The 25,678-nt window shown below is 42.3% G+C and overlaps 4 protein-coding genes across 6 annotated transcripts; 3 read left to right on the forward strand and 1 right to left on the reverse strand.

Moving 5' to 3' along the window:
- Positions 1 to 241: 241 nt before the first annotated feature.
- LOC125477619 (beta-arabinofuranosyltransferase RAY1-like) lies at positions 242 to 1,325 on the forward strand. 2 transcript variants are annotated; one of them, XR_007258678.1, is made up of 3 exons: positions 242 to 495; positions 598 to 841; positions 1,059 to 1,325. XR_007258678.1 is itself a non-coding variant. In XM_048584958.1 (2 exons), the coding sequence occupies exons 1-2, from the start codon at positions 700 to 702 to the stop codon at positions 1,229 to 1,231; spliced, it is 315 nt and encodes a 104-aa protein (XP_048440915.1). In that variant the 5' UTR covers positions 546 to 699; the 3' UTR covers positions 1,232 to 1,325. The 2 variants fall into 2 exon arrangements, 1 of the variants encoding a protein (XP_048440915.1); XM_048584958.1 differs by lacking the exon at positions 242 to 495 and having other exon boundaries at positions 546 to 841.
- Positions 1,326 to 1,748: 423 nt separating this feature from the next.
- Positions 1,749 to 2,571, forward strand: LOC103949825. The gene has a single exon (XM_009360946.3). It carries the CDS (start codon positions 1,749 to 1,751, stop codon positions 2,400 to 2,402), a length of 654 nt encoding a protein of 217 aa, XP_009359221.2. The 3' UTR covers positions 2,403 to 2,571.
- Positions 2,557 to 13,620, reverse strand: LOC103949821 (inorganic phosphate transporter 2-1, chloroplastic). Its single transcript, XM_048584961.1, is given in 5 exon segments — positions 2,557 to 2,699; positions 2,850 to 3,709; positions 4,089 to 4,280; positions 7,633 to 7,927; positions 12,772 to 13,620. Coding segments are annotated over 4 exon segments (1,782 nt in total). The 5' UTR covers positions 13,242 to 13,620; the 3' UTR covers positions 2,557 to 2,699; positions 2,850 to 2,884.
- LOC125477620 lies at positions 4,291 to 6,973 on the forward strand. Of its 2 annotated transcripts, none has more exons than XM_048584960.1 (4): positions 4,291 to 4,966; positions 5,047 to 5,145; positions 5,821 to 5,883; positions 6,385 to 6,973. In XM_048584960.1, the coding sequence occupies exons 1-4, from the start codon at positions 4,827 to 4,829 to the stop codon at positions 6,389 to 6,391; spliced, it is 309 nt and encodes a 102-aa protein (XP_048440917.1). In that variant the 5' UTR covers positions 4,291 to 4,826; the 3' UTR covers positions 6,392 to 6,973. The 2 variants fall into 2 exon arrangements, with proteins under 2 accessions (XP_048440917.1, XP_048440916.1); XM_048584959.1 differs by having other exon boundaries at positions 4,293 to 4,966; positions 6,768 to 6,973.
- Positions 13,621 to 25,678: the final 12,058 nt, after the last annotated feature.

Genomic DNA, 25,678 nt, shown 5'->3' on the forward strand with positions numbered 1-25,678 from the left:
CCATTCAGGACACCTCCATTGATATTGTGCTCTCTTCCTTGAGTTGCAGGAGATTTTTGTTCAGAGATGGCCATGGACTCCCTGTGAAGGGAACTAGGGAAAACGTTGTTTGTCCAATGGAATGCCAAAGTGCAGGGAGATTACGAAAAGGAAGGATACTGCATTCCTGGTGGAAGGTGAACACTTTGGGTTTGGTTGACGGTTTCAAATCACTAGGCCGGTTATCTAATTGCTCTCTGATGGTTCCACCAAGGCGTTCAAAACCATTAGACTTTCCTTTCTCCTTGGAGACACTTGTACCGTTAAATGCACACAAAAATAACACAATTGTGCTTGCTGCTGCGGGATATAGTTACAAGGACATGCTAATGAGCTGGGTGTGCAGATTGCTGCCAATTGCAAATCACAAATTTTATCATTTGTGCCCTTGACAAGGAAATATACGAGTTTGCTGTCTTGCAGGAAGTTTCGATATTTACTCTGTGTGAAGTTTCGGTAAATGGAAACTCAAACATCGTGATGCTAGTCTGTATTGTAGATTGATCTCCAAATCAAATGCACTCGTCGTTTTGATTGTCTATTTTGTATTACTGTTAGGGCCTACCTGTTTTCAGGGATCCATTAGCTCCGAGTGAGATCAGCAGCGATTGCCACTTTGGAACAAAATGTTTTCAGAAGGTGACCAAAGTGAAGTCCCGAATGGTTTTGAAGATACTGACGCTGGGTTACAACGTGCTTCTTAGAGATGTGGATGTATATTGGTTTGGAAATCCGCTGCCATTGCTCTACTCTCTTTGCCCTGCTATTCTTGTCGTTCAATCTGATGAATTCAACACGACAGGTGCTTTTCTTGAGGATATCCTGTGTACATGATCACTCTTCTTTTCTAATGGTATATAAATACTCGGTACAAACATAGAGTGGAGGAGAAAAAGAAAATTGATGAAATTTATCTGGTGTTTGGAATATTACTTGATAACTTTTCGGTGATATCTCCATCTGTACGACAATTTATCTATCGCCTTAAAAACCTCTCTGTGGTACTTTTTGGTGTGCAGGACCAATTAACGTACCTAGGCGCTTGAACTCTGGCTTTTACTTTGCCCGTCCTGGTAGTTCGACAATCAATGCTATGAAGAAGGTGGTGGCACATGCACCAACTTCGGGTCTATCTGAGCAGCCGCTTCTACGACACGCTATGTGGAGAAGGGGGTTCCAATCGTGTGGGTGACAATAAATGCTTGGAACCTGAAACAAATGTGACTGTCCATTTCTTGGACAGAGATCCCTTCCCAAATGGCGCATATCTGGACCTGTGGCAGAGGAAAAACGTGAGAGCTGCCTGTGCGAAGTGGGGTTGTTTGATTCTCCATAACAACTGGATCAGCGGAAGACTGAAGAAGTTGGGAAGGCAGGCTTCTTCAGGCCTATGGGAATATGATACCAGCATAAGGATATGTCGGCACGAGTTCAAACTAGTAAACAAAATTTGAGTCCTAATTGGTGGTTTATTATATTCATTAGCATCCGCTTTGGTTTTCACATCCGACAGTGACAACGAAATTGTTCCTTCCTGATGTTTGCAACTATGAGAGCCTTGGTTTCATCACAGCTTCCTGTGGAAGAGAATATTATATGAAGGAAAGCCGGCCATGAAAAACCAGGAACTATGCGGTGTGGTCAATGCTCGATAATATCAAGGCAATAGAATGCTCACACTTACCACCAATGGAGTATGCTGAAGGGCTATGCTGAAGCGGTGCATCCAGTTGTTAGGCCTAGCCTGGAATCCTGATAGTGGATCTAAACGAAACAAGCAGTTGACAGGACCTTTCGTGGATGACAGATCCGAAGTAAAGGAAGTAGATGCTGCTTCCATATCATTAGACTTGAGATGGCACTCGAAGGATGTATTTGTGAGGATAGTTCATGCAGGCGGTCGAGAGGAGCTGTACCAGAATGTAGTTCCTGTATCTCAGTTGATGGAAAAGTATCCTGGTATGTGTGTCGCCCGCCCAGAAGTGTTCAAAAATCCACAGGAGGCCCTTTTAAGGCCAGAGGAGAGTCTGTTGGTTGGTCAGAAGTATTATATGATACCATCTACGACAGCACGCAAAATTAAGAAAAAACACCAAAAGAAGTTGATGGCCAAAGAAGCTGCTGAACGCAAAGAGGAGGCTCCGGATGAGAAGATCACCCTGGATTCAGGAGGTTCCGACACAGATGATTCTGTTTGCTCCGCTAAAGAATATTATGGCTCCAAGGAAAGATGGTCAAAATGCAAACGGAGAAAAAATTTCAGAGCAAAGAAGCCCTTCGTTCCCCCACTCCCGAGGACAAGCTCATGTAGAGGAATAAATTGGGAGCCAAGTCTCACTTCTGTGCAAGAGCTTTCTCCGTGACTTTCTGTATGCTGTTAACCTGGTGTTCGGATTCTGGTACGAGGTTGTATTGCTACTGCAAGTATGTTGTCAGTTCCATGAAAATTCTGAGAGAGATGTGTTGAAAAATTTATACACCGTAATAAGTAGTGTACCGTTTTTCCTGCAATATATTCTATCTTCTAGATCAGATCACTTGTGTACGATAATTATAGCAGTTTCTTTGAACAACTTTCCACTGTCAGATTTGCCGAAATACTGATTTTTCCCTGGAAGTAGAAGATCACTTTTGTCATAAAGCTTTTGTATAGGTGGATTCTGCCACAAAAAACATAAATGAATTTAACAGTTCTCCAAAGAAATGCCCGACGAAGGAAATTTGAGAAGAAAAAGGCTTTGAGAACAAGCAGGATCATTAGTAAATCAAATTCAGAAAAAAAGTGATGCCTTTCTTAATTAATAACTTACATCAGGTTTCATCACTTCAATCTTCAAATGTAGTCTCACAAAATATAAGATAAAAGCTTGGTAAAGATCCATGTGTATAAAACCGAAAAGAAAGCACCAGCAGGAATTGTCACAACCCAAGAAGTCACAATTTCCCTCACAGTTTCTGCTCTAACACTATTGAGCCCCCTTGCAAATCCCACCCCCATGACTGCACCCACCAGAGTATGTGTGGCGGAGATGGGCTGTCCCAGCTTTGACGCAAACAGAACCACCGAGGCTCCTGCAAACTCAGCCGCAAATCCTCTAGTAGGTGTCAGTTCAGTAATCTTCTTCCCAATGGTTGCTATCACCCTATACCCCCACATTGTGATACCTGCTACAATTCCGAACCCTCCCCATGCTAGAACATCAGTTGGAATAACAATGTCCGCTCCACTAGCACGGCCATGAAGAATGGATAATGCACCAGCCAAAGGACCTATTGCGTTGGAGACATCATTCCCGCCGTGAGCAAATGACATGAAGCATGCTGAGAGGACTTGCATGTATCCGAAAACCCCATATACTATTTCCAACTGTGTGCCGGTTGGACCTGCAATATCAGTGAGAAATCCGATATTTTTTTGCTGGATGGTACCCTCCATTTGCTCTGCTTCCGATGACATGGCCTTGACGAGGAGATGACCTAGCTGCCTGTGGATAATTCTGTACACGAGGACTGCACCTGCAACTCCACAGGCTAGAGCCTTGGCCAGAGCCAAAGGCAAGCTTTTCCCGAGAGGAAAGACTGCGAATGAGATTCCAGTTACGCCGACTAGTACAGCAATTGGTGCTGCTGCAGCTGCGGCTTGTCCCGGATTTGGAGCGCTGTACACGTACTGAACGGAATAGAGAAGAAGAAGGGTGGTAAGCAGTAAGAACTAAGAAGTGTATCCAAATTCGAACATAAAACCAGGTTATAAGCTCTAAGTGACGATTCTAAGCCCGAAAACAATCAATCACGTCAATAGACGAGATCAAAGTTGAAGAAAACTGAGTAGAAGTGACGATTTCTCATTGCATTGTGTCCTTCATAAAACAAGACGTCCTGCACAGAGTCGGGCTACAATAAGATGGATTAAAGGTTACAAGTGCAACAAATATTGGTGAGCTCAATTTCTGATATGGTATCAGAATTCATAAGCCAACGGCATACCCATATATGATAAAAGGCTGAGGATCATTTGACAGTTGCATCTCCAAGGAAGTAGAACATACCCTACGAATGCATTTGTACACAAGAAAGGACACCAGGGCTCCCATGAACGGAGAGATCACCCACGATGAAGTCACCCTTGCCAACGAACTCCAGAAGACAGCATCTGGACCGCCATAGACAAGCACGAATCCGACCATGGATCCAACTATACAGTGCGTTGTCGAGACCGGCCAGCCATAATATGATGCAACCTGACTAGCAGAAAACAATTACTCATGGATGGAAGAAAGAACATGGCAATGCAGCATATAAAAACTTATGAAACCAATAATAAATCATTTCGTATAAACTTATAAACTTATGAATACTAATTATTTGAATTTCATGTCTCCCAAGAGGCAATAAGATTTGTACCGAGTCCGCAAAAGCTTCTTGTTACCATCTCCCCTTTTGTTTCATGGGAATTTTAGTAATTTTATCCCATAAGTATAAGTTGGGAAACCATAAGGAGGAATTTTGAAAACAATGAAGACACCAACATGCTATGTAATAACTCGTTTCGGATTTTACGGAACGAAAGGACAATGTTGTAATTTCATTTTGATTATGGGATATTTGTTTAAAATAATGTTTTTGGATCTTACTAGGTGTGCCCAGGAGGGGCCCACCTTTGGTTTGTGTCCCCCCGGCCCAGTTTCTCTCTCTCCCTCACCTCTCTCGTGCCTCTCACTCTTGGAACCCTCTCCCCTTCTGCAAGTTCTCCTTCTCCTCTCTATGACTCACCCACACCTGCAACAATGGCGACAGAAACACCACCAAAATATGAACCTTCGTCTCGACCCCTGTCCCAGATTGTGGAGCTTCGGCAGTGGCGGAGTTCACTATTTTGGGTTTTCCCCGATGAACTCCCGGCGAGTTCTCTGTTTTCCCGACCAAGGTAAGCACCCTAGACCTCTTTAGTTGTTGTCATATGTTAAATTAGGCTGTTTTTGAGAAACTTGGAACGTTTGAACGCAGAGATAGCTCCGGGGAAGCATTTCCCAATTTCCCGATGACTAGGCCGCGAGTTGCAGAGGTTTTCCGGCCGCTTTCCGACCACGGCTTGCCCTTATGTTGGTAAATCTTCATTCTCCTTCTCCTTAGCTTCATTTTGATAGTTTATACACTAAAAATGGTTTTGTTTCGAGCTCCATCGGAGCTCGAGAATTCCCGGCGACTTCTCCGGCTTTCTTGTTCGTGGTTCCGGCAGGCCGCGAAACAATTGGGGGGTTACGACCCACAACCCAATTAGGCACCCAACCCAGTTGCTAGGCCAACCTATTGAACCAGCCTAAACCGTTGGGCCGAGTAACCAGCCCAAATCCAAGCCCAACCCATTTAAATTAGAACCCAGAAATCCAAACCTTTGGGCGTGACAGCCCATTAGCCTAGGCCCTAACCCACTAATCCAACTCGGCCCAACCCAACTAAACCTAACCCTAACCCTAACCCAAGTCCTAAACCTTAAACCCTAACTGGATCCAACCTAACCCAACCCAACCCATTTGATCCAACTGAACTGGGCCAACCCACTAATTGTTGACCCGACCTGAACTTGCGTTGTCCCGACCCGAAAGATGACCCCGGTTTGACTTGTAGACTTTGGTCAACGTTGACCGATTGACTTTTTCGGGTTTTGTTCGGGACCCCTTCTAGGCTAATTTCGACGTCTTGAGTCCAATTCCGATGTTCGTTTTCTCAAATTCAACTGTTATGATAGCGTTTTATTAATTGGACCCTTTATGTGCTTAGGTGCAATTGTTTATGGCATTTCTGTCCACCCTTGTTTGCACGGCTTTTCGCTTACGGTGTAAGGTGAGTGGACTCCTTCTAAAATGCATGATTTTGCTACTAGAAATGCATACATGAAAAGCATGATTTAATGGTTATGTTTTATGAGTAAAATAGATTTACAATTTATGAGATATCATGCTTTCTGAGAATATTCTGGAGTACCATACTTTATCAATTTTCACGTTCTTCGTAGTATATATGATTGATGACTATATACAATGAATAAGTTTTACGACATGACGTTTTAGCTACTGAACTCCGATTAAGATAGATAGATAGATAGATAGATAGATATATATACACACACACACACACACACACACACACACACACACTTATGTACTTACTTAATGGTTATTCGAACGATCCTGCCTACGGACGTATGTTCTGCCTACGGGCAAGTGATACTTATATATGCCTTCGGGTGAGTGCTGTAGGAGCCTACGGGCGATTGATACTTATATGCCTTCGGGGGTGCTGTAGGAGCCTACGAGCAATTGATATTTATATTGGCTTCGGCAGGGCGTAGGTTGGTGGCTTCAGCCGGGAGATATTTATATTGGCTTCGACCGGGAGATGTAGTGCTTACGGGCGGAAGATACTTATATTGGCTTTGGCCAGGATATGTAGTGCCTACGGGCAAACGATCTGTCTAAGGGCGCGTGATGTAGAACCTTTGGATGAATAAAGAAGTGTTCTATATACACACACACACTACTTAGCACACTATATATAATATATGTTTTACAAAGGTTTTATGGCATGCTAGGGTTTTCGGAAAACCTATTACATATTATACTATTGAGTTTTCATAAGCTTTGGGGGTTAGTACGTTGTTGAATAACTGTTTTAGTAGTACTATATATCAATTTGGTCCACTCATGTTTTGTTTTGTGCCCCCTCAGGACTTAGAATCGAGGCATACAATCCTGGCATTAAGGCACTTCCGAATTGGCGTCTTCAAGTCCTCTCGGTGTAGCACCCACCCTTTTGTTCATTCAATTTTATATTATTCCTGTTTTAGTGTCACAGATTAGTTGTATGTTCTGAACACGTTCCTCAATTGCATAAGCATTGTATTTAAATTTATAAGTATTGTTTATATTTATTATTTCTCATGCATCCTAATATGGCTTCGTCACCTTCGGATGTCGGCCATCACGTGCCTATCTTGGTGTTTGGGGAATATGAGGATCGGATGTGTCATGCTAGCAACTCCCTTAAGTTGTAGACCTCGTTTCACTTTGCTCTCTGAACTTTCAATTTAGTTTTGAGCCCTCTAAATTTTTGCGTCAATGACCCCTTAACTATCAATTTTGTTACAATAGCACATACAGATCAGTCGACTATGTGGTTCTATTTATTTTATTTCAAATATCGAGTTTCTTCACATGCAATGATGCAATGCATGTGAGTAAATTTTTGGGGCATATACGTCCACAAAATGTTTTTACTAAGTGAATTAATAATTATTTGAAATTTTGATAATCGAGTTGTGACAAACAAATTCAGAAGAATCGTAAACTTATACATTTGCAGTAATTCAAAACTAACGTCGGGGGTAAATTGACACGAATTAAAAGTATAGCGAGGTTCAAACTAAATTGAAACTTTAGGCAACACGAACTGTCATTTAGAGGCATTAGCCTTAATTTGCACTACCATGCACTTTTGGATGCTGAATTGAAATTCCAATAAAATATCACGCAATCAATTAGGATATATAGAATTAGTCTATAAAATGAAAACATAGGAAGAAGAGAAGTACACCTGCAACCAAGTACCAGCAGCAGCAAGAGAAGCAAGCAACCCAGCAAAAAGCAGAGGATCCTTCCCCTGAAACACATTAGCAACAAGGATCCCCTTTTGCATCGTGCTCGTCACGTGAGTCCCCATCAGAAACGCCCCTGAGAATTCCAAAACCGCCGCCGTCAGCACCGCCTGCCGCAGCGACAGCGCTCCCGAGCCCACCAAAGTCCCCATGGCATTGGCCACGTCGTTGGCTCCGATGTTCCACGCCATGTAAAACCCGAAAAGCAGAGTAACATAATGTTAGAAATATATTCTCATTAAAAATAAACTGGGTTACATTGGATGTATTTATACACAGCAACTAATAACATTAGTTAACTACTAATGTAACTAATTAAGCTTAATCTATGAATTAGTTACAGTAGAAAACTTAAGGACTAAGCAATGGACTTTAGCACTGTTGACTGTTAGGTTGACTGAGAAGAATAATGTGTGTCTTTACACCCCCTCAAGCTGAACGGAGGGGAACCAAGTGAAAGCTTGGAACGAAGAAACTGAAATCGACCCTTGGACAGGGACTTGGTGTGAATATCTGCAATTTGATGGAGACTAGGAACAAACTGAACTTTCAGTAGAGAAGCCAAAACCAGTTCCCGAATATAATGGTAGTCGATTTCGACATGCTTCGTTCGAGCATGAAAAACTGGATTGGAAGCAAGAGAAATCGCAGAAACATTATCACACCAGAGAAGAGGAACCCGGGACAGAGGAAAGCCAATATCCTTGAAAATTTTGCAAATCCAGGTGATCTCAGCAGATGTGTGAGCCAAAGAACGGTATTCAGCTTCAGTGGAGGAGCGAGCAACTGTGGGCTGCTTCTTGGCACACCAACTGATTAAATTGCAACCAAGATACACACAGTAACCACTGGTAGAGCGGCGATCAAATACACAGCCAGCCCAATCAGCATCTGAGAAGGCAGTAAGAGTGAGAGAGCCTTTTTTGAACCAGATGCCATCATTCACAGTGCCCTTAAGAAAACGTAAGACACGTTTGACAGATTGAAAGTGTGTATCTCTCGGACAATAGAGAAATTGACAGAGTTGATTGACAGCAAAAGAGAGATCAGGACGGGTCCAGGTCAAATACTGTAATGCCCCAACAATAGATCTATATTCATGGGGATTAGAGAGAAGTGTACCACTGTGGTCTAACTTCTGAGTACCAAGGGGAGTGGAACAGGGTTTGCTGCCATCCATGTTAGTTTTGAGAAGAAGATCCATGGCATACTTTTGTTGACTGAGAAAGATGCCAGCAGAGGTGCGATGAACTTCTAACCCCAAGAAGTAGTGCAACGGACCTAAGTCTTTGACAGGAAAGAGCTGACTGAGTTTGTGAATAAAAGCATTGCAGTCATGAGCACTAGGTCCAGTAACTAGTATATCATCAACATATACGAGGACAATGACAAGAGAGGGCTTGAAATTCACAAACAGTGAGCAATCAGATTGAGAGTTCTGGAACCCCAGAGACAGCAAAGATTGAAACAATTTATCATACCAAGCCCGTGGGGCTTGCTTAAGACCATACAAGGACTTAGAAAGCTTGCATACATGAGATGGCAGGGAAGGATCAATGAATCCAATAAACACCTCCTCCTTGAGCGTCCCATGTAAGAAAGCATTGCTTATATCCAACTGGTTTAAAAACCAATCAAATTGTACTGCCAATGTCAAGAGAATCCGAATGGTGACAGGTTTGGCAACCGGGCTAAATGTTTCCTGGAAGTCAATGCCTTCCTGTTGATGGAACCCCTTGGCGACTAAACGGGCTTTGTATCTGTCTACACTACCATCAGGTTTTCGTTTGATGCGAAACACCCATTTGCAGCCTACAATATTTTGGTTGGGTGTAGAAGGGACAAGGGACCAAGTTCCAGTGGACTGCAAGGCTTGAAACTCCTCAGTCATGGCTTGCAGCCAGTGGGCATGTTTGGAGGCTTGAAGGAAAGTGGTAGGAACAAACTCTAAGGAATTAATAGGATGTTTAGTAGCTGCGAAGGCTTTGGGTTTAAAAATCCCGGCTTTGGATCGAGTAACCATGGAATGAGAGTTGACAGAGAGGGCAGGTGGAGGTTGGAGTGGAGAAGGGGGCACAGGGGAAGAAACCTGTAGTGTGGGAGAAGAGGATAAAGGATGGATAGGAGAAGTGGAGACAGAGGGAGAATGAGGGACAGGGGGAATAGAGGAGGAAGGGGGAAGGGGAAGGTAGTACAGAAGGTGAGGGAGGATGGGAAAAAGGAAAAGGAAGAGTGAAGGTGGGAGATGGGGAAGAGGGATTGGGTGGCACTGGAGAGGACGGAAGGGATGTATGGAAAGGAAAATGAGACTCATTAAAAAGGACATGGCGAGAGATGTAAACTCGAGAGGTAAGAGGATCTAGGCAACGATAGCCTTTGTGGTGCAAACTGTAGCCAAGAAAAACACAGTGAATACTCTTCCCATCAAGCTTAGAAGTGGAATAAGGTTTAAGCCATGGATAGCAACTACTGCCAAAAACCTTGAGCTTGGAATAATCCGGAGACTTATGAAAAAGTAATTCCCAGGGAGATTGATCAAGGTTAGAGAGGGGTAGCCTGTTGATCAGATACAAGGCAGTAGAAAATGCCTCAACCCAAAACTTATGAGGGACCTTGGATGCAGTGAGAAGAGTTCGAGCAGTCTCAACCAGGTGCCTATGTTTTCGTTCAACACAACCGTTCTGTTCCGGTGTATGAGGGCAGGAATATTGATGCAAAATGCCATGTTGCAGAAGAAATGAAGTAAAACAAGAACTGGTGAACTCACCCCCAGAATCTGATCGAAGAACTTTGATTTTATTACCAACCAAGTTTTCTACATAAGTCTTGAAATGAACAAATACTGAGAACACCTCAGACTTGAGCTTTAAAGGAAACAACCAACTGTACTTGGTGAATTCATCAACAAACAACACATAGTACTTATAACCAGTAACAGACAAAGTAGGGGCAGGTCCCCAAACATCACAATGAACAAGTTCCAGAGGTACAGAGACAGAACTGAGACTTGCAGTGAAAGGCAATTTGTGATTCTTCCCAATTGCACAATCAGAACAGAAGAAAGAAGTGAACTTTTTACCACTGTAAACTATAGAACCAGTATGTAAAGCCTTGCGAAAAATAGCAGAGGAGGGGTGGCCGAGTCGATTGTGCCAAACTGGTAAAGAAGCCTTGCTACTGACAAGAGCAAATGAAGAAGTAGATGCTGGAGGAAGACCTTGAAAGGGATAGAACCCATCTTTAACGGGCCCTCGGAAAAGCATCCTCCCCGACATACGATCCTTGATTGTAGAACCATCAGAATCAAGAGTTAAGTTGCAGTGATTGTCTCGTAAGAATTGATACGCAGAAAGGAGATTATGTTTCATGGCAGGAACATGTAAAACATTATTCAGACGAAAAGTTGCAGCAGGAGTAGTGAGAAAAGAACTACCAGTATGGTGGATGGGCATACCTTGACCATCACCAATATAAACTTTGTCCTGACCATTATACGACGCTGGAGAATGAAGAGTAGAGATATCATTGGTGATATGAGATGTGGCACCGGAGTCCATGAGCCAAGTGGGAGCAGAAGAGGGGTTATGAGTCTGAGCACACATAGCAGCCAATTTTGCAGGAGGAATTTTACCAGCAAAGGCGTGATTCATGCGTTCGAAGCAATCCAGAGCATCATGATCAGGGGAATGACAGATTTGGCAGGAAGCACGCTGACCATGGGAGTAACTAGAAGTTCGAGGATAACTACCAGAATTGCCAGAATTGCTGCCAGAATTACTGCGATAGTTGTTGCCTCGAAAGTTGTTGCTACGATAGTTATTGCCCCTATAGTTGGTGCCACGAGAAGTATTGTCGCGATAAGATCCTTTGCCACGATGAAATTGCCTTGGAGCAGAATAGCCCTGTGGTGTGGGAAGAAGAGGCGGCTGAGATTGGGGAGATTGAGCCGCATAGGCCTGAAAGGGTTCAGAAACAACAGATTTCTTCTTGCGCTGCATGAACAATTCTTTGTTAATCAGTAGACCATGGAGTTCATCCAAGGAGGTAGAAGAGATGCGAAGCAGAATTGAGTCAACAAATGACTCATAGTCATCAGAAAGGCCATTAAGAGTGACGGCAATTAAATCACTTTCAGAGATCGGAGCACCGGCAGCCATGAGTGCATCAGAAATTGATTTGATGAGCTGAATGAATTCTGAAATCGCAAGATCCCCTTGCTGAACAGTATGCAGGCGAGAGCGAAGCTGGTGAATATGAGCAGCAGAAACGCCGCCGAATCTTTGTTCAAGATTTAACCACAGCTCGCGAGAGGAAGTAACACCAACGGTGAACGGAATGAGATCCTCTGAAAGAGTAGAATTGAGCCAGATAAGGATATTTTGATCCTTTTCATACCATAGATCGAAATCTGGATTTGGAGTAGCAGTGAGCTTGCCAGAATCATCAAGTAAGAAAGGAGAGGGACAAAGTTCAGATCCATCAACAATCCCGGTAAGCTTATAGCGACGAAAAATTGGAGCAAACAACGCCTTCCAAACAAGATAGTTGTCCCGTTTAAGCTTGGTAGGAACCATACAGCTGATATTCTGGATCGAAATTGAAGAAATTGAGGGAGAAGGCTGAACCGGAGGAAAATTAGGGTTCATCGGGGACGAATTTGGGGCAAGAACATCAGGATTCATGGGAGATGAACTCGACGAAGGCATCGAAAAACAAATCAGAGAGGAGAAAAGAAGGAGATATCGATCAAGATCCACAAGAAAGTGAAGAGAAGGGATCAAAGATCGAAGAAATCAGAGAACGCAGGGAGCGACGAAGAAAAAGAGGATCGGAGGAAAAGCGGTGAAGCGAAAAAGGGATGATACCATGTTAGAAATATATTCTCATTAAAAATAAACTGGGTTACATTGGATGTATTTATACACAGCAACTAATAACATTAGTTAACTACTAATGTAACTAATTAAGCTTAATCTATGAATTAGTTACAGTAGAAAACTTAAGGACTAAGCAATGGACTTTAGCACTGTTGACTGTTAGGTTGACTGAGAAGAATAATGTGTGTCTTTACATAAGACAACATCTTGGTTTTAACGGCCAGGCCTTGCCCCAGAGACTTCGTGAAAAACGGAAGGCTCAAAGCCGCAAACACTATGCAGATGGAAATGGCAGAGGCGGTGCTGGAAGATATGTGGAAGGCCTGGGCCATTCCCGGCGACTTGGTTTGTTCCCTTGTTTCTGCTATTTCGTGATGTTGTTTGGCTTTGACATCTTGGTTTTGTTCTTCGTTTTCACCTTCGGCATCGGCGAAAGAGGATAAACTGGCAAAGGGGTGTGTGAGTTTGGAGGCGTTGAGCCTCAAAGTGGGGAGAAAAGACTTGGGTAATGGTGTTTGGGAGCTGAGAAAGTTTGTGACTTTCTTGGGAAAGTGGGGTTCTGTTGGGAGGAAAATGGAGCCGTACTTTGGGAGGTAGAGGTGGGAATTGTGGAGGAATGCTTTTGGTGTGGAAGTGGTTCTTGCAGAAGATAAGCAGTAGGAAGGAGTCATGTCTTAGGTGAAGAGAGGTGACGGCGGCTGAGAGGGCGAGAAGGAGGAGGATGAGGAGGAAGAGAAAGGGTGGAGAATCCAGAGGGAATTATTCAGGTGGATTCTTGGCATCCATGGAATTTGGTGAGGGAGAGGAACAGTATGCAACTGAGGAGTGTGCATTTTTTTGAATTGGATATAATAATTATTTTCTTTTTTAAATTTTCTTGGAAAGAAAAGAAAGGGAGGTGGGAGTGGATTTGGCTGCTTCCTTTGGTTCGGTTGATACGCGTGGTGGTGGTAGTTCTAGAGAGACTTCACACCTTTCATTCATATATTCTACTAGCCAAAACAGAGAATATACCAAGCACCATATCTAACAGAATGATGATTTTTCTTCCAGAGAGTGATTTATATAAAATGAGTTCACCGATATCATAACTTTTGGTTTCAATAAAACAGTGACATGTATAAGTTGCTCTCCTCTATATAACGTAACGAGACAAAGTGGTGGGGAACTTGATTAGCTACACAATTTTGTATACTTCCGAACTAGGAAGGGTTGAGTTACTATTCACATAAGTAGTTATTGATATACTATATTTCCTAACTCAAAGCTGCTAATATACACCATGGCCACGTTTGTTTTAGAATGATTGAATTGGATAATTCATTAGATTTCATATATGATGAGCAAATAAATGAATGTCAACTTTGAAATTTTGTTCAAGTTGAAGCTAAAAGGAGGAGGCACATGTGTGGCCACTAGGTTTCATCCATTTTAATAAGATTTGAAGAGATAAAGTTTCTCTCATGAACTAATTCATCTTCTCTTTTACCTTCAGCTTGGACAAAATTTGAAAGTTTGTCTCAAGTTCTTCGTTTAACGTACATTGGATATAGTAAGTTGTCCAATACAATCTCCTAGGCACCAATGATGGCTTTTAAAACATAATAGTCTAAAACCCTAAGAGCAGTTCCATCGTGAGAAAGGCCCCCCAGGCAATACAATATGCTATCCACCTAGTGAACAGTAACTGCCCTTAATGAACAGTAATCGCCTTTTACATCTCCACCGTTGCACTTCAATAACCTTGGCAATATGTAATAAAATATTATTATATTATTTATTTATAAAATAATACAAAATATTTTACATTTTTCATTTTCCCAGAAAATATTTTACTTTCTTTCAATCCTTGCATCCCCACAAAAATCCCACTTCTGGGTTTTCTTTCCCATTCATTTAATTCCCCCGAGCTCTCAGAGCTCTCATTCCTCTGTTTCCTGTAAAAAAACCCATATCTTTTAACCCGAGTTTCTCTCAGAGCTCTCTCTTTCTCTCTCTGTAATCCCCTCCCCTATTTGCAGAAGAAGCACATTCCTCGTCGGTCGTCCTTAAAACTCTGACCCAACGACGCAGCCTCTCTAAAATCCAACGCAAACCCAACTCCCCCACCTCTTTTTTTCTCGCCGTCAAGATCCCTCTCCAAGCTCTATTCCCGCACCTCCTCGCCCCCCAAGCCCCTCTCCTCCCCTCCTTCTCCCCAACCGCCACCGCCGCCGCCACCGTAACTCGCCGAGTCAAATCAGTCTTTGACTTGACCGACCCAGTCCCAAACCCTCTACCAGATGATGTCCGATGACCAAAACCGAGACTCCAAGCTCCTCCCGGACCGGAAAATCCATGAGAAAATCCATGCATCTTCACCCTGACGTCAACGTGCATCACCTCCACCTTGGGCTCTCAGGCTGGCAACTCCTGTCGGGCCTATCCCTAGGGGCCGCTCGGGCTCCATCGCTAGCACACGCTGGACCTCCCCACTCAGGCTCTCTGGCCCTGTTCCGCAGCCTGTCCCTTGAACACAAGCTCCTGCTGGAACTGCTCTAAGGTAGGGGTGGCGTGGCAAAACAACTCATTGGATTGTTAATGGTTAACCATTTAGACCATTTAGTTAATTTCACCATTGCACCATCATCACCACTACCAATTTCACCAACATATTATGTTGAAATCAAACGCAACGGGTCTTAATAGTTATCCATAAACTATCTAACGGGTTGATTTCCCATCTCTAGTGACCATCATAATGAATCAAGTCGAAATAGTTCAATTTAACTTGAACCGATTCGGTTCTCAATTTTGCCATTCAAAAACCGAACCAGATACATTAAGTACCCATATATTGCTATATATAACTATTTTTACTCATGGATCTTACACCAAAATTCTAGGCTCTCTCATCTATGCCCATATATCTGTCGGGGCCGAGCCTGCCCACACAAGCGCTCATGTAAACAAACGATAACTGGGTCGAGGGGCAAAATTAAACTTGTACACCATAAATCCGTACCAACCCCAAGAGGAAAGCCCATTTTTTCTGTCCTAGGCTTTAGTTGGGCCTCAAAACTACTGGCAGCGCCAGCCCATCGGCTTCAATTATTCCATAATTTCCCTTCCTTTTGTTCTGTCCTAAACGTCAGGATATCTTTTCATTTAAGGTAGAGAATTTTTGGCCAAGCCATACAACAAGTGAACTAAAAGTTCTAGCATCTTACTCGCTGTCTATGAGAGTCTAATTTTCCTCTTAAATTAATATCGAAAAAAATATATTCTTAAACGGTAATACTAAGTGATTCAACACAACATACTTTTACGTGCATTCACATGATACAAGGAGATGCCAAGCATATTGAATACTGGACAATTAGGTCGGTCTCTTGTGTAAAAAAAGTCGGGAATCCAATCATGTAGAGAGCTTCCTAGATTGTGGACGGTTTTGGACGCTTTATGCTATTGTCATCTTACACTTTTTCTAGTCTTCTTCCAACTTCAAAGTTTGAATGTAGTAGTTTCCTTTACGAAACTAGATTCCTCGTCGACCTCAACTTACATATATTCCCAACGCTTTTACATTGTATTGAAGATAATACTAGCATAAGAGCATTCCTAAAACTAATGTTTTGTAGGCATCGACGGAACCGTTATATTATGTAGGGCCTAGATCTCACAAGATAGATAAGCTTCTTTTCTTTTGAACTTACAATGCATACCGAAACATCATATAGATTAACTTATTTCTAATGATTATTATGCAATTATTTACCACTACTCATGTAACAAAAACTAGTCTTCTTGATTTCTCACATGCTCTCTAGTTTGGGGTAACATATAACATATAATCAATTGCATCCAATCATATGTTTATCTGTTCCAACATGAGCCTTCGAAGCTTGGTCAATTTGTACATCAACTTCTCAATATTTAATCAACCATTTGGCAAACCATTAATCAAGGATAATTCATTATATAGGTTGGTGGAAGAGATATCTAATTAGGAGGAGGCAACCTTTCTAGACTTGGCAGTACAAAACTAGCATAAAACTACCAACCCTAACAAAAACACATGACTTCTAGAAATAAATAAAAAGAATGACGAAAAAATCTTTTTGGTAATATCATATCAATAAATATCCTTCGTACGTGGATATTTAAAAAAAAAAAAAAATCTTTTTGGTAATATTCTTCTCCATTGAACTTTTTATCCGTTCAATACTTTCAGTTCACGGTTCTCAACCTTCAAAGCATCAAATACTCAAAAGTCCAAGTGGGAGTGGAGGACCATCCACACATCGCTGAACCGTCAGGTCCCCCACCGAGCAAAGAAATTATAGAAAGTTCCAAAGCTTCAAGACTTAAAGCTCAACGTCCACTGGGTTCCAATCATCGACGTCCCAGTCCCAGCCCCCGCCCATTACTTTTACCATTTCACATCTTTGGGAGAGTGCCAAAACCCTGCACAGTGCATGCAGCCAATCCATGTCATCATCTGCCATATTAGGAGTCCAAGAATATATATATCGATTTCACTCCATACTACCAGACTCTGTACGAGGCACATTGCACGGCAGTCTCAGAGGGATTCCTTCTCTATTTTTATGGCTCTATCCCCTTTTCTCCATAAAACTTCAATGGCTTCTTCTTAATTACCAGTCAGTACTATAAAATTGTTACACCATGATCCTCCGTAACCATTGTTTTTAGTGGGAATTTGATAGATTTATTTATTTTTGCATGCACAGTACTACATATTGTTTTAAGGGTTTTCTTATTTATAAAAATAAAAAAAAAAAAAAAAAAAACACTTATTTGTTGTTCATGTAGCATACAATAACTCACATGCATATGTCAGGAAAAAAAAGTTTAATTGTGTTACATCTTACAAAAACAAAGATTAATAACTTGATGGTTAGATTATTTGTACTAATTGACAACCTAAATGTTCGTTTTGCAATTTTTGAATGACATGAACTAAATTGTCATGGATCTCAAATTAGAAAATTGTAAACTGTTTGGCGACGACAAATATTAGTAAATTAGAAAGAAAAAAAATATATCATGTGACCTATAAGTTTTCTATGAGAACACTTATGCTATGTTTGGAAGAGGAATTTTAAATTACTAAGGAACTTTAACTCATTCTTATTAAATATGTATTACACGAAGACTAACAATGAACTACTTAAACTAGAAAAACTAATATTAAAATACTACAAATGCACTACAAATACCACTACAAATGTCATTACAAATGCACTACAAATACCACTACAAATGCACTACAAAGGCACTAAATTGGCATCCGAAATTCTCTCAAATGTGTTGTTTCTAGTCGTTTTCATGTTGTTCTACCAAGTTTTACTACATTTGGTCTAAGTTTTGCTAAACTTTTACCCTCATCGAAATGTACCACATTAAAGAGCACAATTGGCATGAAAAACTTCTTCTCCATCCATTTTTATGTTTTGATTGATCTTAATTGTGAAATTCGTTTGGTGTCATTCTCTCGTTACAAAGTGAGCACAATATTTTTTTGAAAACGTTAAACTTAAAACAGTAATAGCCATCAACTTTTTGTAGGTTAAAATTCTACCCAAGTGAATCAATTTTAATGGTAAGTTGGTAAGTAGGGTCCAATATGGGTTATATCCTATATCAATATGCCAGCACAAAATTGTATAAGGTGATGATCATTCATCGTGCATATATTGAGAGCTCAGTAACAAATTGTTAGGTACATATATCATACACAACAAAGTTTCCACAACATATCTGCTCTACTCATTTCATCAGTCACGGTCCTTCCCCAATATTACTGTGTATTAAGAATATCGATCCTACATAGAAAAAAATGGATTGATACTCTCAATATTGTCCCATTGAAGGTGGGTCAAGTTTGGAGATGACACAAGTGACTCACACGCTTTAGAAAATTGATACAAACGACAACCGACTAGGTATCTTTTTTTTTTTTTTTTTTGAGTTGAGCGATATTAGCAACTGACGGGGTTTGAACCCACGATATCATGCAAGGACGCCACTCCTCTTCATCACTGTGGTAGAGAACCACCTGCTCGACTAGGTATCTTAACACTCCAAGTTGGATGGTTACTTGTTAAGGTTAGACAACAAGAAGGCGTCAGCATCCCATTTACAAGTGTCGTAAGTTGGTCCTTGCCACGGGTAAAAAGAGATTTGCAGGGACAGGATTTTTCAATTGTGTTCATATGAATATCCGATCCCAAATGTATACCACAAAAGGCAAATAAAAATTGTGTAACTAACGAAATAAGGAAAAGGGGAAAAGAGCATCACAAAAGAATAGGAAAATGCTTATTATTTATTCTTCACAAGGGTATTGCTAAATCCACACCAGAATGACTGTATGAAATGCAAAAATGGAATTGCAAGGAATTGCGTTTCTAGGGTTCGTTATGCCCTCCACTTTGTAAATGGGAGTTTTTTTCTTGGTGAACTTGTAAATGGGAGTTGGGACTTACTTATACTATATTAATATCCAAGTGGCTTATGTTTGATGTATGCGAATAATCCAAGCAAAGTGCATGATTCTCTCTCGTACAGGATAAGGAGATAAAGGTGGATATGCTCACCATTTGAAATGTTATGCAAATAATTATGGGTGGAGTTTATTCACATACTTTTTATTTTTATTTTTTACACACGCTTTGATAATTTTTGTTATAGATCATATTTAATTTATTCAATTCGACAATTAAAAAATGAGAGAGGTATATGAAAGTTAAAAAAGGATGTGTAGATAACAACACCCATAATTATTATAAGACTAGTTGCACCACTAGAAATCTCATCAATACACATCGTTTTGAAAGTGTGCGCATTGATGCTTAGACACGGCTCATCCGGGCGCAATGTTGTTTAGGCAACAAAACAATATTAAAGGAAATTGAGGCTCTACCATAAATACAATTGACAATATGATGAATAACCAAATACTTTATAAGTACATGCAAAGAATAACCAAATACAATGGACAATATGAAGAATAACCAAATATGAGGGGTATTGCCATTTGAAAATTTCATTAAATGGGCAGTGTTCACTATGCTTTAAAAAAAAAAAAAAAAAACTTTTTTTGGAAGCTTGGTAGACCCTTCTTCTACTGTTATTGACAACATTTTTTTAAAAAAGCATTTTTTTTTTTTGGAATTTTCATGAAAATAGCTTGGGCTAAGTATATTTTAATAAATAAAAAAAGCATGCTATAACTTTATTTAATAAAAAAGAATTAAATTTTAATGAAAATGACACAATTTTAATATATATATATATATAAAAGAAAAAACCTGACGCGCGAGACCCGTGCGTCCATCACAAACACCGTTTATGAAATTGAACACTATTTATGAAACTGAACGGTATTAAAGTATTTATTGGTCCAATTTCATAAATAGCGCCTAGTTTTTTTGTCCACCTTTGTAAATATGGTCTAGTTATTGGTCACGTTTCATAAATAATACTTAGTTATTGTGTCCAGTTTTATAAATAATGTATGGTAATTAGTACAATTTCATAAATAGTGTCTCTTTCTTGATCCGGTTTAATAAATAATGTCTAGTTATTGATCAACTTTAATAAATAGTGCCTAGTTCTTGGTCACGTTTCATAAATATTGTCTAGTTCTTACTCTAGTTTCATAAATAGTGTATAGTTCAGTTTCATAAATAGTTTCCACCTATTGGTTTAGTTTTGGAAATAATGCCTAATTCTTGTTTTCGTTTCATAAATAGTATCCACTTATTAGTCCAGTTTCATAAATAGTGTCTACTTAGTTGTCTAGTTTCATGAATAGTGTATATTTATTGGTCAAGTTTTGTAAATAGTGTTTAATTCTTGGTTCAGTTCTATTTGAAACTTAGACCCTTTTTGGTTTTGTAAAAGCACCCGTTGCACTGAAAATGATGAACCTAGAAGTGACCATTTAGATCAAAACATTGAGAAGATTATGTTCTTAGTAATTATATTTAAAAAGCTGTTTTTAATTACCAAATTAAAATTTCCTCACATTTTTTACATACCTACAATAATAAATGTAGCTCTCCATCCAATTTCTTGAGCTTGGGTGTCATCTTGGTGTTTGGGCCCAAAATAATATGGTTGGGCCGAGCAGCGAGATGTGCTCAGCCCAAGGTGATGACAGATGCTATGGGCCGAATAATGAAACCCGGGCCAACCAGCAGGGTTGGCCAAATCCTATCCTGAGTAGTCCAGATGAGTAGAAAGGGTCGAGGAAATCCTGGTGCGACCAGGATTCTCGACCGGCAAAGAATCGAGCCCCAAAAGGAGGAAAATTCAGAATCCCAGTAGGAGTGGGAATGTTCGAGTTAGAGGTGAAATGGGATAAGGACTCCCAATCCGAATCAGAGTGCAAATCGGTTTCAGGGAACGGGTGCTATAAATACAAGAATTCACACAATGAAAAAGGACCTTGAACATCAGCATACAATTGCCCTGCGCAAATTCTCTCAAACACCTTGAGATTTTTCCTTTTCTTTTCCTGCCGACACACCTTCAGTTTGGATAAACAGCACTGTGGAAGCAACCGGCGAGCATCTTCAGTTTGGATAAACAGCACTGCTGCCGCAGAATCAGCCGACCGAGAAACACCTTCAGTTTGGATAAACAGCACTGCGTCGAGGTCGACCGATTATCTATCTAAGTCTCGGCCGAGAGAGGTTTTCGAACCCTTGTCGGTAGAGGTCATCTTACTAAGCCGTTTCGGCATAGTTAGGTGTTACGTATTGCGTTGCTCGGCGCATTGAAGGCCGAGTGAGTTTATGATTGGATATTCGCAAGTAAGTTTCAGGGTTCGGCATTCCGACGGCCGAACTACGTTTACCATCAAGACATATATCACATTCGAGTACCTGTGCCCGTATAGTTTGGTCTCAATTCGGCGTGCTTATACTCTTACGAATATAATCACAGTGGCCGAATCAGGCTTCGACGATTCGTGAACTCCGTAGAATTAGTAGCCTTGTCTCCAGGCTATAGAATCCAGAGACCGAGAGCGTTCCTTCCTCGGTCGCAATCGCAAGATACAGAAGTCAACAGCGCGCTCAACGCGGCTACATCAGATTTTACTCCTCGGCCGGGCTCGGCCGACGAGTTGGCACGCCCCGCATTCAACCGAAGGACGTAGTTAGCTCATTAGTTACTCAGCCTGTGCGCCACGTAGGTTTTGTAATTTTTAGAGTCAACATTTTGGCACGCCCGGTGGGACCATTGTGCTAAACCTTCGGAGTTCATGACCGTAGAGACACGGTCTACCAAGAAGAAAACAAACATGGGAAAGTCAACAGCTGACTTACCAGTGCAAGGCCTTGGGCAGGATTCGCACCCAGCAAAAAATCCGGTCATTGCTTTGCCACCTGAGGCTACAAGTGTGACACGCCGAGAGAATGAGATCTGTCTCGGCGGGCAATCTCACAACACGGCGATCCCGAATCAAACGACGCCCATATTTGTGGAGGGGATAGTGGAAGACTGCGACGACGATGGTGGAGAAGGCTCTGATCCACCAACTAGGTCGTTTCTTCGGAGACGACTTGATGAGCAGTATCGTCAGGTCGAGCAGTCGATTGGTCAAAAGATGAATGATTTGCTAGAAGCAATACGAAGTAACAACGATACACAGACCAGAATGCTTGAAATATTAGTTAGTAAAGCCTTCGAAGATGGCCAGGTCGGCCAACCTCGGCAGCTCTCGACGAACGTGCCCATACCAGCCGATAGAACGTCCGCTCGACCGCAACCAGTCACCTTAGAAAGAGGACCGGGAAATAGATCCGAGGGACCAAGCCAGGGAGAAGAAGCCGCTTCCGTGAACATGACCGAGGTCCAGAGAATGATTGATTCGGCCTTGAAGAAAGGGCCGAAGTTTCCAAAATTCATTCATCTATACCCGGCTTACGTAGAAAGGTTTGAATACCCACGAGGATTTAAGATCCCTGATTTCAGCCTCTTCGCCGGGGAATCGTCTTTGTCCTCATTAGAACATGTGGCTCGGTTCACAGCGCAGTGTGGGGACGTTAATAGCGACTTCTACAAACTACGTTTGTTTAATTTTTCATTAACAGGCTCCGCTTTCGCCTGGTACATTAATCTTCCACCCAATTCTGTACAGAGTTGGGAGGAGTTGGTCGAAAAGTTCCATGAACAATTCTATCGGCCAGGGATGGAGATGTCCGTATCATCCTTGGCCAGGATGGCTCAAGCATCCGACGAATCTCCAATGGAGTACTTAACAAGGTTCAAGTCGGCCAGGAATTGGTGCCGAGTACCACTCCCCGAAGTGGAATTCGTCAGGATTGCTCTCAACGGATTAGACGTGGAATACAAAAAGAAGTTCCTGGGGGCAAACATTCGCGATATGTACGAACTTGCTCAACATGTCGAACAGTATGATTACCTGCTCCGAGAAGAGAAGGTCTCAAAGTCACCATCCCGGGGAACGTTGTATAAGAACCCCACGGTCAGCTATGCATCGGCCGAAAGCGGGGACCCTCAGTACGTCAGTGTGGATGCGGCCGAGATAGTAATAGACAAACCATACGTCTGCAAGGCTCTGGCTCAAGTACACGGCAAAGACACCAAAGCCCATTCGGCCGCCGAGGACATAAGTAAATCTTCAAAAGTATACACTTTCGACATCACCAAGGCCGATGCAATTTTCGATCAATTATTGGCGGCAAAGATCATCAAGCTTCGGCCGGGACATATTATCCCTAAGGCCGATGATTTGAAAGGAAAGATATACTGCAAGTACCATAATTCTAATAAGCATGCAACAAATAATTGTGTCGTGTTCCGGGATACAATCCAAAGTTGGATCGAGAAAGGAAAGTTGAAATTTCCGGAAAAGCAGATGGCGGTCGACGTCAATCCCTTCCCTTCAACAACAATTGGTATGGTGGATGCTCATCTTCCTAAAAACAAAGGGAAGGCCGAATATATCCCGGTGCAGCATATCCGCAAACAGAATGGTCGAACAAGGCTAAAGCTTGATATATTTTCGAATGCACCACCCACGGAACAATCGAGGCCCCTCGCCGATGAGCCTATGACGGGGTCGAGTTCAGACGAAACTCATGGATCAAAGGTTTTATGTGACCATTGTAAAACACCGGTTGAACCTGGGAAGAAGACATTTTCAACACCACCCACGGCCCCGACCACATCACCAAAGGAAGTTGGTCCGCGACGTCAAGTGTTCGATCGACTCGGTCCACAAGTACGGCCGACAGACCAGGCCTCAGTCAGGCGGCGTCTTGACTTCGACATGCCTTTCTATAATGAGGATTACTACTCGCACAATACCCACAGTTCCAGCTCGTCAGCCGATCGCAGAACCTTCAAACCACCCAGAACATCGGATCAACGCTGGTACAGTTACAACTCCCCGACTGGTTTATATACAGCGCTGTCTAAGTCCCAAAAGCGTCGCCGTCAACGGATTGATTGTATGGCTCGGCGACGAGAAGCGCAGGCCAGCACTGCCAACCAGTGGCAACCAAAGAAGGCCACGGAAAGCATAAGGGAAAGGCCAACCCCGACTATCATGACCGAGTTAGCCGAAGGGAAGAAAATAGCAGCTGCCGGTTTCGAGACCACCATTGAGGATGCTGAGAAACGTATCAAAATCCTTCTCCGGCCTGGGGAAACTAGAGCTCGGCTAGAACACTTCACGCAAGAGGCCGAAAGGAAACTCTCCCCGTTACCACCACGCGAACCGTTTATCAAAGTACGGCGCAACTTACATCCCCCATTCCTCGGCGAATCTTTGGAATACATGCGAGAGTTCCATAAGAAATACTCCGCCAATGACTTGTACGGACTGCCCAAGGCGTGTCAGGAAGCCCTTGACCTAGCTCTCACTTGCCCCGATGCCGAGCAAATCATTCAGAAAACCTCCGACCCAGCAATTAAGGCAAGGTTCCAACATATACGGGAAGCTCGGGTACTTGGTTTTGATGTTGATCCTTATACAGATATCGACACCGCCGAATTACCTTTCTCGCTCGATGACCTTCAGCATTTGCGTTATCATTTCGAAGTTTTCTCGGTGGTATCACTCTTCGGCCTCACGGCCGACGAAGAACAACGGATAGCACGGTTGGATACCTATCTCGACACGAGGAACGCCCGCATTGCCTATGAAGAACGAGCCCGTATAACAAAGGACCAACATAAATCTTCGACAGTCAACATGGTCGAGGAAAATAGCCACACCACACTCGACTTGGTTCCCACGTCGCGGATACCGGCTCTTACCGAGGCACTCAAAAGTTTGATCGAGGATGTTCCGCCGGCTGATACTGTGGCTAGTTCGGCAGAAGACGACGACCACGATCCAATGGGCCCTTCGGTCCTCGAACAAATGGAGATTAGCATGGTCCACGTGTTATCAGCTGAATTCCAACCCAGTACCTACCAATCAAATTTCTTGGACGGAGATGTAGTCGCCGAAGAAGCAACACAAGTCGATTTCGTCGCAAACGACGACGACAGAGAAACTCGAAGCACGGACAACCTTAAGGCAGCGTTGGCCAAGCTATTTCCTCGCTCCCCTTCGGTTAATCTCCAACACCTGAAGCCGTTGTACATCACGGCTCACATCGAAGGATTCCCTATTTCCAAAGTGTTTGTCGACTGTGGAGCCACAGTCAACATTATGCAAATATCTGTCATGAAGGCTTTGCGTCGTTCTGATAATGAACTCATTCCGTCAGGGATCACTATGAGCAGCTTCATTGGTGACAAGTCTCAGACCAAAGGAGTGTTACCATTGGAGGTTAGCATTGCCGGTCGTCAACACATGACGGCATTCTTCATAATTGATTCCAAGACCGACTATAACGCATTACTCGGCCGAGACTGGATCCACCAAACCAGTTGCATTCCTTCATCACTGTACCAAGTTCTCATCTTTTGGGACGGCAAATCGGTCACCGTCCATCCAGCCGATAATCAACCATTTGAGACCAACAGGATTCAGGCTCGCTATTATGACGATCACGTCGGCTACATCACCCTCCAAGGTCTTAACGAGGATGGGCGGCCGACGCGAATTTCAGTG

This window comes from the organism of the source record quoted next, unplaced genomic scaffold (genome assembly GCF_019419815.1).
Source record: "Pyrus x bretschneideri cultivar Hongxiangsu unplaced genomic scaffold, Pyrus_bretschneideri_v1 Contig22, whole genome shotgun sequence".
NCBI classification, from domain to species: Eukaryota; Viridiplantae; Streptophyta; class Magnoliopsida; order Rosales; family Rosaceae; genus Pyrus; species Pyrus x bretschneideri.

Excerpts from the sequence above, each read along its gene's own strand:
- LOC125477619 (XM_048584958.1), top strand. The coding sequence starts at position 700 with ATGGTTTTGAAGATACTGACGCTGGGTTACAACGTGCTTCTTAGAGAT. Across the intron at positions 842-1,058 it reads TGATGAATTCAACACGACAG|GACCAATTAACGTACCTAGG; the intron begins GTGCTTTTCTTG and ends TTTGGTGTGCAG.
- LOC103949825 (XM_009360946.3), top strand. The coding sequence starts at position 1,749 with ATGCTGAAGCGGTGCATCCAGTTGTTAGGCCTAGCCTGGAATCCTGAT.
- LOC125477620 (XM_048584960.1), top strand. The coding sequence starts at position 4,827 with ATGGCGACAGAAACACCACCAAAATATGAACCTTCGTCTCGACCCCTG. Across the intron at positions 4,967-5,046 it reads TCTCTGTTTTCCCGACCAAG|AGATAGCTCCGGGGAAGCAT; the intron begins GTAAGCACCCTA and ends GTTTGAACGCAG. Across the intron at positions 5,146-5,820 it reads CACGGCTTGCCCTTATGTTG|GTGCAATTGTTTATGGCATT; the intron begins GTAAATCTTCAT and ends TTATGTGCTTAG.